This window comes from Anomalospiza imberbis, chromosome 7 (assembly GCF_031753505.1).
Source record: "Anomalospiza imberbis isolate Cuckoo-Finch-1a 21T00152 chromosome 7, ASM3175350v1, whole genome shotgun sequence".
NCBI classification, from domain to species: Eukaryota; Metazoa; Chordata; class Aves; order Passeriformes; family Viduidae; genus Anomalospiza; species Anomalospiza imberbis.
The window spans coordinates 5,751,552-5,764,760 of record NC_089687.1 but is presented as its reverse complement, the minus strand read 5'-3'; the positions used below and the strand labels follow the sequence as shown (position 1 = coordinate 5,764,760).

The 13,209-nt window shown below is 37.3% G+C and overlaps 1 protein-coding gene across 2 annotated transcripts in view; it reads left to right on the top strand.

Moving 5' to 3' along the window:
* The window catches only part of SPOPL (speckle type BTB/POZ protein like), a 34,596-nt gene that overhangs the window by 16,678 nt on the left and 4,709 nt on the right, over window positions 1-13,209 (top strand). The window contains exons 3-10 of one of the 2 annotated variants that reach the window (XR_011000634.1): window positions 42-163; window positions 429-580; window positions 4,125-4,252; window positions 8,317-8,494; window positions 8,589-8,644; window positions 10,219-10,341; window positions 11,416-11,558; window positions 11,643-11,801. Coding sequence is in view for 1 of the 2 variants with exons in the window: in XM_068195165.1 (XP_068051266.1) it covers window positions 42-163; window positions 429-580; window positions 4,125-4,252; window positions 8,317-8,494; window positions 8,589-8,644; window positions 10,219-10,341; window positions 11,416-11,558; window positions 11,643-11,696 (956 nt within the window). In the remaining variant the exon portion in view is untranslated. The remainder of the gene's footprint in view (window positions 1-41; window positions 164-428; window positions 581-4,124; window positions 4,253-8,316; window positions 8,495-8,588; window positions 8,645-10,218; window positions 10,342-11,415; window positions 11,559-11,642; window positions 11,802-13,209) is intronic. The other variant, XM_068195165.1, reaches the window with a different exon arrangement.

Here is a 13,209-nt window from a genome sequence, read left to right as displayed (position 1 = left end):
GTAAGTCAAATTTTCTTAACATTTTCTGATCTTTTGTTCAGGTTAAAGTAGTAAAATTTTCATACATGTGGACCATTAATAACTTCAGTTTTTGCCGTGAAGAAATGGGTGAAGTTTTAAAGAGTTCTACATTTTCATCAGGGCCAAATGACAAAATGAAGTGGTAAGGTCTTTATTCGAGCAAGTGCTTGGGTTTTGTTTTGGGGTTATTTTGCTCACAAAAATTGTAAAGTTAAATTAAAACAAATTTTAAAACTTGGGCACTTCTTGGAGGGTTACTGTAGGTATGGATTGATTCTAGTTTCAAAATGTCAGCAATCACAAAGGAAACGTTTATTTCAGTAGCATTTATGATTGTGTCTTGTAAAAGTATTTCTGAATTTATTCTGGGTACCATTAAAAAATTACGATTTCTCCATTTTTTTCAGGTGCCTGAGAGTGAATCCAAAGGGATTAGATGATGAAAGCAAAGACTACTTGTCATTGTATTTGCTTTTAGTCAGTTGTCCTAAAAGTGAAGTCAGAGCAAAATTCAAATTTTCCTTGCTGAATGCTAAAAGAGAAGAAACAAAAGCAATGGGTAAGGAAATATTAATGTGGTTTTGTAAGAATATCAGCAATGTAATTTTTTTCAGTTGAGAGCAGAAGTTAATATTGAGATAAACTTTAAAAATACCTTTTTTAATTTCCTTTTAGAAACATAATTATAAAATCCTGTTCATGTTTCACACATTTCTGATCACTGAGCTATGTTAATTCTATCCTGAGCAGTATAAATTACAGCACATTGCCAACTGCTGTCACTCCAGGTCCTTGTTTTTTTACAAAAAACAAAACAAAAACAAAAAAAAAACAAAAAAACAAAAACAGGACCTTGTTTTTGTAAGGTCACTTAGTTTTTCCAGCAGATTATTCTTGTTTCCTGTTAGTAGAGGTAGATTTGCTTGTTTGTAGCTACACTGGAAGTGTTTGATTTCCATTGTTAAATAGGATAAGCAGACATTGCTGGAATTTTTTAGGCATCCTTTACAATATTTTGGTCTATTTCAGCTGATTTACGCTGTAATCAGTTTAAAAATGTGTCCCATGTACCTAGGGAATTAGAAGACTTTGAAATAACTGGTGATTAGTTTTGTTGATATGAAAAATATGTGGAAGGCTCTTAGTTTCAAACTTGTGAGCATGACCTTCATTGGAAAGTCTTTTTGGGAAAGCTGGGATTCTTGTGGAAATTAATAATTTAATGCTCATCTCCACTGAATTTGTTCTGCTGTAAGTCCTGTATATGAAGAATATCTATTTTTCTTCCCTTCTTCTACTCCAGGACTTAAGAGATGTTTCAGGTCCTGTTTTTTTTACAAGTTCTGCATTTCTTACAAAAAGTCTGTAGTTCTGCAGTGTTTTTACCCAAAGCTCACACTATTTCTCCATAAGTAACTAGGCCCACTTGTAATCTTCAAATTAAATCTACAGAACTGAGTTCAAATGCAAAAATTAAATTATTGGACTCTTTGGAAGGAAGGTAAATATATATGTTTCACTCTACTAATGGTGGTGGTTTCTTCAGTCCCTGCAAACTTCCTCTTCTGGAGCTTATCTGAGCAAAGCTACACTTGGGTACAATTGGAGAATCATTTGGACTTGACAAAGTCCTGGAGAGGATTTGTATTTGTAATAAAATGTGAATCTGCCTCAAAACCTATTTGGAGATAATCAAAGAAGCACAGAATTGTTGAGTTTGCACAGGAGCTCTGGAGGCTCAGGGTCAGTCTGAGCAGTTTGCCTGGGACTTGTGGTGCTTTGAGATCTCCAAGGATGGAGACTCCACAGCTTATCTGGACAATGTATTTTAGTTTCTAGCCAGGTCCTGGTGGCCCTTTGTTTGCCTTAGGGGTTCACTGTGGGTTCTTGTTGATTTGTTGTCCCCCAGGACCCCAGTCTCCAGTGACCTGTTTGTTCCTGACCAGTCTGTAGCAGACACCCAGATCCTGACCCATCAGCTCTGCTGGTTCATCATCCACTGCAGTGCTAAAAACCCTGTGAGTGGGTGTGTCTGCAGCTTCTGCAATAGTAGCTGAGCTGTGTTTGGCATCACAGGAGTTATAAATATCTTTTCACTTTGGGAAATTACCAACAGAAGTCTTATTTCTTGGACTCTCCAGCCATTTGCCATCTGCTTCTGTGGGTGCTGTGTATTCACTGAGACAGGAAAATGATGCCCCACTTCAAATGTCCCTGTAAATTGATAATTCATGCATAGGTTGCTGCTTCAAGGGATGAAGCTGTGTATGAAACAGGTAGTGAACTAACATTTTAACTTTATTAGAAGAAAAATACATTTGCACTTTTGTCGTGCTCTATTTTTGTTCTTAATTTAGGGGGTTAACACTGGTTGTTGCTGCTAAGAGTAAAATTTAAGTCTGCAGAGTAAAGAATTGGGCTGAATCTAGAAAAGAAATTTGTGAACATTTTTGGGAACATGAATTTCTTATTTTTTTTTTTTTCTTTTAACTCAATGTAAGGAGGTTAAAAGTTGGTAAAAGTGTGAAAACATGAATCCGGATGCCGAAAAAAATGGACAATGTTTTTTTTTTAAATGTTTTTTTTTAGCTTGGTCTACAGGTTTTCAAATGTGAGCAGTGTTGTGTGTTTATGCTGTTGCCCTCAAAGCCCACACTGCACTTCAGGGAGTGTAATTCCCTCTGCTGCTTGCGCTGCACGGGCAAGGGCTTGTTGATACAGGAGTGTGACAGGGACAGAGACCTCACACCTCCTGCAGTGGCAGCTCCTGGCAGGCTCTTCAGTGTATTCTGAAAATACAGTGAAAATATCTACAGGATATTTTGCTTGATATAATCCTGGTGAAGAGCTGTTCTGAATATAATTTTTCCAGCTCTTAGAGGTGAGGGCAGTGTGTGACACGTGTGTGTTTTCTGTGGTACATGCTCCAGTGTGTTCCAGTGGTGCTGCCAAGGTCAATAGTGTGAGGAAGTCTGGCTTTGCTGCTGGCTTTATTTTGGAGGCTGTAGAAGGAAGGATATTTTAGCAGATTCTGTCATGAAAAGCTTTGCTTTTATTACAAACTTTTGCCTTAAACTTCTAAAGTGCTCTCTGAAAGGCTGAAGCATCTCTGTGTACAGCAAATGAGATGGTGATGTGTTTCTTGCCCAGCTCTTCTGGAATGAAAGAAAAGTTCTTTCTTAAAGAACTCTTCATGAGATCCTTCCCCACTTCTCCCTCTGCTCTTATTTCAGTATTCTTGCTGTCTTCATTTTGAACAATCTTTCTAAATTTAATTCAGAATGTGCTTTATTCTACTTAGATTCTCAAAGCCATTCCGCAATAACCTCTTTCCCGTATTATACTTTTAAGTATAGGATGCTCTTTCCTGTGGTTTGATTTGGGCAACAAGTGGCCACTTTTCAGTCAACCATCCATGTAAAATGTGTGATCTTACTGGATTTACATGTGTTTGCACTGAGATGACTATGGGAATTCTTTTTTGGCTGTGAGCTTTAGAAAAAAAAAAGTTGTGTGGTCACAACAAATCTGATGGATTAAATAAAAATAATTCTTATAACTAGGGACAAAATATAAATATAATTAATATCTCTTATGACCCAAAGATAGTTGAAAGCTTTCATTTCTGTTTTGCTATTTTAATGCTCTTACTGTATTTCAAAATAATTTCAACCTGTGAAACAAGATTTTCCATTTCAGGAGGAAGTCAAACCAGATTGTTATGACAACTGCAGCGTGTTGTCAGGATGGGTTTGTGGTGACAAATTCATTGTAATGGTGCTTCCCTCTGAACAATTCCTGTTTTGACACATTGGCATTCTTAAACACTCACTGAAAAACTCCTTGTGCTGGATGGTGCCTGAGAGATCTAATGAGAGGATATGGTTCAAATTACAAATTGTGCTCCACCAAGTTCTATCAAGAACTTGTTACAATATTAAAAAGGTTTTAATCAGTTCTGTGTTTTCTAGAAATGTGATACATGATCCAAATGTGTGAAACTGATTAATTTTTTTATTAACACCTAGTCTTGATGTGGAATTAGGTGCTATTTGTTAATATTTTCCTTTAACTTGCTCTATTTGTACACAATTTTTTATCAGAAAGCCAAAGAGCATATCGATTTGTGCAAGGCAAGGACTGGGGGTTTAAGAAATTTATCCGAAGAGATTTTTTACTAGATGAAGCTAATGGTCTTCTACCAGATGACAAGCTTACATTATTTTGTGAGGTGGGTATTAATTTTTAAGTAATAAAGTTTTAAATAAAATGTTTCCTGCTTTAATAGAGATTTATGTTGATTTAAACAGTAGCATACTCTAAAATTGTCTTCTGAAAACTATAAACTTGGTAAAATATACATTGCTTTGTCTGCATTGCATTTTAATTTACTTTTTGGTGCTTGTACACTGAGGTGTAGAATATTGCATTGATCACTTGTAAACTGCTGGACTTCTCTATGAATTTGCCACAGTTACATCAGAATTGACTGTAGAGTTATTTATGCCAAAGGTGGCTGGTATGTGCTGTCTAGAGAAATGCTGTTTTACTGAGGTCACTTTTATTTAAAGAAGTTGTATTTGGAATTAGAAGATTGGTTTTCACTGGATAAGCATTATCCAGTGCTTATCCACTGGTTCACATGATAAAAGAAAACCCAACTGATTGTCAGAATCTATATTCCTTTAATATCCTAATTGATAGCTTTAACCAATGAACAGGTCTTTCCAGTAAATTAAGCACTTTATTCTTTGACTAATTGTTACATTTTATTTTCTGAGCAAATGCAAGTATCTTGTAGAAGGTGTGCTTGTTTCTGAAAATTAACATTGAGAGATGTGGTATGAATTTAACTTCGTGGTGTATTGTGGGTCCCTTCTTCTATAATATCATTTATGTCCCTAACCTAAATTTTCATATTAAATTTCAGTGAAAAGCTTACTTGGTGTTAAAAATGGAAAGCAGAGAAAGTAGCAGTGTAAGAGGAGTGCATGTTGAATATATATTGGCTGGTTATCTGGGCTGCCATAAAGTGATTAGTGACTTAGGAGGATGATAGATGCTCTAACTGCTAATAAGTTTGCTTTGATCTGTGTATTTACAGGAAATGTGTAAAATTGTCTTGGCAAGATTACAATTTAATTATATGTCATTATGCTGGGTAGGAAGAATAATTGAAATGTGGCCCTTGAGACTAGATACTGCAAATATAGTGCATCTTATTTTCACTTAGACAAGTTAAATTAGCTGCATGATAAACTTGTTATGAATACAATTATTTGGGTGATAAAAGCAGATATAACAAGTGTTTTATGGTTCTGTAAAAATACTTTTGAGTATTTTCTCTTCTTAAGTTGTCCTCCTAATGAGCACTTTGATGTAAATGAGTAGCTCTTAAAAGTAGCATTTGGTTTAGGAATAGATCACTCTAATTTTAGAGATTATGTTTGTTTAAAAAATATAAGTGGAAGAAATACTGAATTTCCACAGAGAAATACTGTTATTTAAATTCTAATGCTAATCTCTGAATTTAGCTGTGTTTCCCTACAAAATGTCTTGATGTTTTAATGTGAGTGGCTTTTGTGAAGTGTTGGACCTACCCTGGTTATAAATGTAGAAGGAAGTAAGACATTTTCACAGTGAACATGTTAAAATAACTTCTGGCTTGTTTCAGGGTGAAGGGAAAACTTGAAAATCTAAATATTTTAAGAATTTCTTTCTTTGGATGTGTGATACCAGGTCTTCAACAGTCCTTAGAAATGACAGGTGTTGTTTGAAAGACCTGTTTCTATAGACAAGCCTGAAGTTTTTGTCCTTTTAAAACTGTACTGTTAGGCTCTAATTTCCATGTTTGCCTTCCTACTTGTTTCCTGTTTGGAAAACTGACTTACCACTTCTTAAGTATTGCACTTGCCTTGATGAAACTTGTCAGATGTAGCAGGTATTTAGTGAAGGTCTCTGCTTACTGACTGTTGGTTGGCCCTTCTTCCTGTTGGCTTGCAGGAAGATTATTTGGTTGTTTTTGGCAGCAAAAATATTCATTCTGTGTTGCCAAAGATTCTCAAGATCAGCTGGATATGCCTTTGGATGGGACCTGAAGGGCTGTTAAGTTTAATATTTTGTGAAGTCTGGTGCTGCCAGCAACAACTAGTGATTAAATACAGCCTCAGGTTTTTGGGCACACTGATCTCTGACGGAATTCTCCCTTTCCATGTAATCTGAAAGTACTGAAGCCTTGCAGATGTTCCATTTGCCAATGGGACAAAATGTTCTCTGCTTTCACAGATCTGTTACCTGCCTTAGCAGTCCAAGGAATAATTTATATCACTCTTACCATTAGATTACCACAGATTCAAAATCAAGAAAATCACGGACATTCTCCTTGTTAAGTGTCATCACACAGAACTTGTTCAAGTTGACAAGTTTTCAATAGTTATATAGGATTAACTTGATTGGATTTTAGCTTTATTTAAATAAATTATAAGAGGGTGCACTTGATTTATGGCATGCCTGTTGGACTGAGATATGAAAGATCAGACCCCTGTAATCCTTTGTATTTAGAATCTTTAAAGGACAGTACACACCAGGTCACTCGGGTGGGGGAGATTGGAATTAAAACTTTGCTTGGGTTATATCTTAAAAAGATGACCTGTAGCAAGTTGTTGTATTGCACAACTCTCAGTATGTATTAGAAACCATTCTCAACCAGAAGTTTGGAAGGTCAGAGATCAGTTTAAGTGCACATAAAGAGTGTGTAGATGACTTTCCCTAGGCACTGTCTGTAGCTAACAGGAGGATGCTGTGTGGACAACTGGGACCATGAACTTTGAGTCAAGGCTCTGGAAAAGCAGAACTCTCCTCTGGCAACAGAAGATGAGCTTGGCTAAGCTAAAACTTCCTTTGTGTGTATGTATATCTCCTGAAATCACTGTGTGTGAAAACTGGGAAATAGCTCTATAGATTTTTTTTCAATGTTATAAATGTGCAGTCTAACTGTGAAAGGGAAATTTTGCTGTGCTTTAGGTTTCTTCTCTTTTTTTTGAGGTGGAAGAATAAAGAGGAATTTCTTGTATTCACAAGGGGGTATGAGATGACACAGGGAATTAGGCAATGATTCAAATCCCCAAGCTGCTGTCATAATTGGATCATCCTCCTCCTCTTCTGGTCTGGAGTTTGGCTTGCAGTGCTCCAAGTTTCTGTGAAGCTGAGCTGTGCTGTTTTTGCTTTATGCCAGATTTATTCCAGATGCCTTTGGAAATCAACCAAAGCCCTTACCCTAGCAGTATCAGCATTTTCTCTTAAGATCTAATCCTAATTTTCTGTATTTGGGAGATGGAGTGATCAAGATCTTGTAGTATGGCTCGTTATAAAGGTTTTATTCTCAGGTCTGTGCTCTCAGACAAGAGAAGCAAAACCTGCTTAGCTCTTCTGTTTTCCCAGCACACTGATTAAAAGGACTTAGTATGTGAAGATAACTGAAAAAGCAGCAAAGAGTGCTGCTGTCTTGTTCAATTCTTGTATGAAAGACTTAAATGTGGGGAATAATGGCAGAATATTCACTTGAAATGCACATATTTCACTTTTCTTAACTAGTTCTGTACAGAAGTTGCATCTTGTGAGAATGCATTTCATTACTGAAGTTACCTACTACACCTTGTATTTTGAAAGTAATGGCTTTTAATCTTGTTTGGAAAACAATTACTTGTGGTTCCTGCCGCATCTGGACTAATTAAACCGAAATAATGAAGGAGCTGTTACTTGCACTTTGCATTATCACACTGCAGGTTATGTATAAACTTAACTGTCAGTACAATAAGGGATAGCTATTGAAAAATTCTACAGATTGTTCTTGTGAAACTTTTCTGTGACCATGTGATCCTGATGATCTGTATAGAATTGTATATTGTGTATATTTTACTGGGATGGGTGAAGTGTTGAACTATTAATTTAACTCTGAAATAGCATTAACTTGTTTTTGTACTCACTGGTTTTCCAAGAACTGTATCTGTCCTTATTTATGTTGGCATTTCTGTCAGGTGGCATGTGGTATTGTGCTCTCTTTTTGTTTTGGTTAGCTAAGTACACAATATTAGAGTCTCTAAGTAAGCCCTATTTGTTTTATGTTACTTAAAAGTAAACTTTAAAGCACTGGATTTTGGTTCTGGCCTAATGCCAGAAGCTTCACTGTTTTTTGCTTTGCTTTGGAATTGTTGGAATTCTAGCAATAGGTACTGTGATTTAATTGTTGTTGGCATTCAGTTATGAAGGAGTTGTCTTGCTGTGATTTTCTGTTAGGTAAGCGTGGTCCAAGACTCAGTAAATATATCAGGACAGTCTAATACAAACACTTTGAAGGTACCTGAATGTCGACTAGCAGAAGATTTAGGGAATCTCTGGGAAACAACAAGATTTACAGATTGCAGTTTTTATGTAGGAGGACAAGAATTCAAAGCTCATAAATCTGTCCTTGCAGGTACTTTCTACTTTTGTATTGCTATTATTTTGTAATTTAAATTGCTATAAGTTTAAAATTTGATTATATTTAATATGTACTTTTCTTGATACAGCACGATCTCCAGTTTTTAATGCAATGTTTGAGCATGAAATGGAGGAAAGCAAAAAGGTAAGCTTCACTGAAAATGTTGCTTATACATATTTGTACCTTGTGAAAGAGGAAAACATTGCAGAAGACTTGAGGCAGAGCAGATTGAGGAGGATGAGGGTTCTTATGGTGCATGAGGGACAGTTCCTGAACCTCCCCTGGTGACTTCTAAGGAAATTTGTGTAGAAAGAGTGGAGAGGCGCTGGAGGAGTTCGATTTTTTCAGGTACTTGTATCTGCCCAAGATAATGTTTTTAATCATTAGCTACTGGTGTAATTGTCCTGGTAATCTCTGCCCCCTTTTTGCCTCAGTTTGCCTCTTCCTATCAGCTGATTGACTTGACTAAGGTTTTGCTGTAGAGTATTGAAGTGTTTTTTATGGTAACCAAGGAACAAGAGGTGGATTATGACTGGAATTAAGCCCTCAGGCAGCGGAACACCTTTTCATTCACAGCTTCTGCAGGCACTTGACCTGTGTAAGTGTTTTGGATGGATGGTTTCTTAATCAGCAAAGTGCTGCTTCTGCTTTTATGCACTTGATGTCTCCCACGGCGAGGAGCTGTTTGTGTCTTTCTTGAAGAAGAATTATCAAAAGTGCGTTGGTTATAGGCAGAATCAATGAAAAGGTGAGGAACTGATCACCTCACAAAAGGGTTATGATAGATGATCATAATTAGGTTTTGAAAACTGCAAGATGCCACTTGTGTGCACAAGCACATTGGGTGAACGTGGTGCTGTGGTACAACTGAGGGTCACTTTACTTCCCAGCACCTCTCCACTTTGGAAGCTGTCACAGGTGGAGTATTGGGAGCATTTTGTTGAGGTTCCTGGACTGAAAGAAACCCAAACATATCACAGCTTGAATAATGTGCCATGCCAGGCCTTTGCCTTCATCAGCAGTGGATCTCCTGTGCAGCCCTCCTCCTAGACACTTGACAGGAAACCAGACCATGCACATCTCCTGTGCCTGGGATTTTTATACTCCTTCCAAAATCTGGTGTTTGCTTCTACATCTTTGACATCATTTCCCACTTTATTAGTTGCTTGTAGGGGATACTGTTATAGGATTGGTTAAGCTTGCAATGCCACTGTTGTATTATGGCAATCTTCAGCTGTGTGATGTCAGTTCAGTGTGTTTGCTTTTTGGATTCTCAGAACAAAACCTGGGCTGTGTTGACTCAGTTTAAGTTGAGCCAAGAATGGCTCAATTTGTTCTGTCTGCTGCTCTGACTTTTGATATTCCAAACACATTGTCTTTGTGTTGGAAGCTCAGAAGCATTTTTTAATATTTCTGAAACTGTCTTGATTTTTATGTACAGTCTGTGTGATAGACTCCAGAGTTATGCATTTCTAGGAAAACAATTGCAATTACTTTTATTGCTGGAACTTTTCCAGCTGATTTCTACCTAAGTTTTAAGAGCTTTTTTGATTGCTTTTGCCTTAACATTGTTGAATGTTACCTTAAATTTGTAAGGATTTTGTATGATGGATGGTGAATGAAAGCTTGTAGCATGCATGCTGGTGATATTTAATATTCACTTTGAAATTGTAGCTAAATTCCAAAGACTTTTATTGATTCTTCTTCTTCTTTACCAGAATCGTGTAGAAATAAATGATGTAGACCCTGAAGTTTTTAAAGAAATGATGAGATTCATTTACACAGGAAAAGCACCAAACCTTGAAAAAATGGCTGACAATTTGTTGGCAGCTGCAGACAAAGTAAGTAATTGACTCCAAGCTTCCCAAATCTGGTGTTTGCTTGGGGAATGTTGATTTAAAAAAAAAATCTTCTTTTCAGATTGTTTGATATATATTTTGCTTTTTTAAAACATGAAGAAACAGTTCTCATCAGAAATGAAAAAGGATAGGAAAGAAGAGACTTTTTTAGCAGTAGAAGGCTGATAAATCTTTTTTTTTAAAGAGAAGTGTTCCATGTATTTATTTAGTATCAAATTTTTTTAGAAATTGGACTGTCTTCCTTACAAACGTAGTAGTTCTAATCTTTCATCTCTTCTTTGTTGTCTTCTCTTAAAATTGTTGCTCTTTCAAATACTTTTTCTACTGTGATTTTTGAGATGAAGGGATTTACAACAGCTCAGCAATTAAAGGTTTATTTGCATGCTGGCCTTGATATAGGGCATAATTGGTAAATGTAGAGACCATTAGAAGTTTGATTATATAAGATTGGCTATTATAAGGTTGATATATATGATTGTCTGCAATACCAGAAAATAAAAATAAAACCTGTTCAGACGTGATATCCTTCAAAAAAGAAGCACAGTTTATTAATACAAAATATAATATAGGAATGCAGATTTTCCCCATCAAATTTCTGGTAGGCTGTTTCAAAGGTATGAGGGAAATTATGAAATTCAGAGATGGATTGGGGATAAAGTTAAATTTGTTTTAAACAATGTAGCTGTTGAAACTCCATTGTATCATTTCTTGCCTCTCAGTTAGAGATGTGAACCTGTTCAATGCTGATTTGGCTCCTTGCTCCTCCTTCCTTACCAAGCAGAATTGAAATGAAAACTTCTGAATGGGTTATTTTTGTTGTTTGATAAAAACTCTGTCAGCAAGGTCTCTAATTAGTTTTTGCCAAGCCTGATGCCTGGGTTACATTTGAGAACTGTTCAGTGCAGCACATGGTGCTGTGCAGTACCCGTGGGGAAGCAGTTTGATGTTAAACTCGGGAGGCACCAAGCCTGGCTGGAAGTGTGTTGAGAACTGTACAGATGAGGAGGGAAGGAATGAGTTTGAGGAATGATTAGTGCAGTTTTTCTCTCTCTCCAGTATGCACTGGAACGGCTGAAGGTGATGTGTGAGGAAGCACTCTGTAGTAACCTCTCGGTAGAAAATGTTGCTGACATTCTTATCCTCGCAGATTTGCACAGCGCTGAACAGCTAAAAGCACAAGCAATAGACTTTATTAACAGGCAAGTAATACTTGTGAGACTCTAAATAGATTTGTGTTTATATTTGGTGTACTTTCTCAATATTAGCACACTTCTCTCTTGCAGGTGCAGTGTTCTTAGACAACTTGGGTGTAAAGATGGGAAAAACTGGAATAGCAAGTAAGTTTCCCTGCCCCACGATGTTCTGTACAAACACTGCTAAGTAGACTGCAGATCTTAAGAACTGTTGCTTCATTTCCACACTACTGAGGCCTGTCACTGACTGTAAGTAAAGTAGGATTCAGCAGATGCTACCCCAGTTATGATTGTGACTCCCCCCTTAAATGACAGGGAATGTTAGCTGCTCTCCAGTGTGAGATCCTAACAATAGCTGGTTTTCATTCCCTCTCCCAGGGGCATAGTGCTGTGAGGTGATGGAAGCAGCCTTTATAGTGAAAACCATTCTCATGAGTATCCAGGTTTGTGCCTGGAGGAGTGATAACCCCAGTGAGGTTTTGAGACTTGCTTGGGTCGGTGTGAGCCTGCAGTATTTCCACAGAAAGGAGGGCAGTTGCTGTCTTTGCCTTTGGGGAAGTGTTTGTGCACCTTCCCACATGCCAGCACAAGTGCTCTGGAGGCCACACAACTCGTCAGTCAGGTCCCTCTGACTCTAAGGGCTCCTGCCTACACTGGAAATAGGCTGTGTGGCTCAGGCTGTGGCACTGATTGCAGCAGCTCAAGTGAATCACAGAGTGGAAAACAGCCAGCTGCAGAATAGCTGGTGGTAGGCTCCAACAGTGTAAGGGCAGTGGAGCACTTACTTCTTGCCATCAGAATCTCCAGAGAACTTAAAGGCTGTGTTGTACCACTTAGTTTAAATTATTGTTTCTCCTTGAAACAAAAAAGGTTTCACAGGTATAATGATTGAGCATGATGTAGAAAAGAAGTGGGTGGTGAAAGGTAAATAGTAAAATACCAGTAACAGAGATAAGTCAGAATCATAACTATGTAACTACTTGATATATTTCTTCTCAAGTGATTTGGAAGTTCCTGAGCTGACTTCTGTCTTGAATGTTTGCTAGTTAACATGCTGGTCATCTTTGCTTCAGCTGAAACACCTACAGTAATTCAGGGAAATAATATGAGAGGGCCTGGCTTAATTTGCTGACTCGGCACCAGGGAGTCTGAACTTCAGTATTGTTTCTCAAGGCCCTTACCTTCACTGACTTGCAGCAGCAGATTAAAGACCTGCATTAGAAATCTGCCAAAGATTAGATATCATGTGGTGTAGAGGTCAGCTGATAACTTCATGCATGATAATGTTCCTGAAACGGCATGGGGGTGCTCATGAAAGGCTTTTGAAAATGCAGAGCAATGGGAACTTGGGATTGATGCATATTAGTTCCAAATTACAAATTTATCCTGTGTCAGTGTTACATGCAACCCAGCCAATATAATATTCTTCATGTGCAAAGTGTATTTTTTGCCTTTTTTCTATTATTTCACCAAAAAGTAAATACATACGTTGAGTAAATACATAGTTTTTTATATCCTGGGTTGTCAGTGTGATACTTGCTGAAATCTGATGTTGCTTTTTTTAGTTAAAAATCAACAATGGCCATTGAAAGCTATTTTGAATGTGGCCCATCATCTGCACTGAAAAAAGAGTGAATATTCTCAATATGCTCCACTG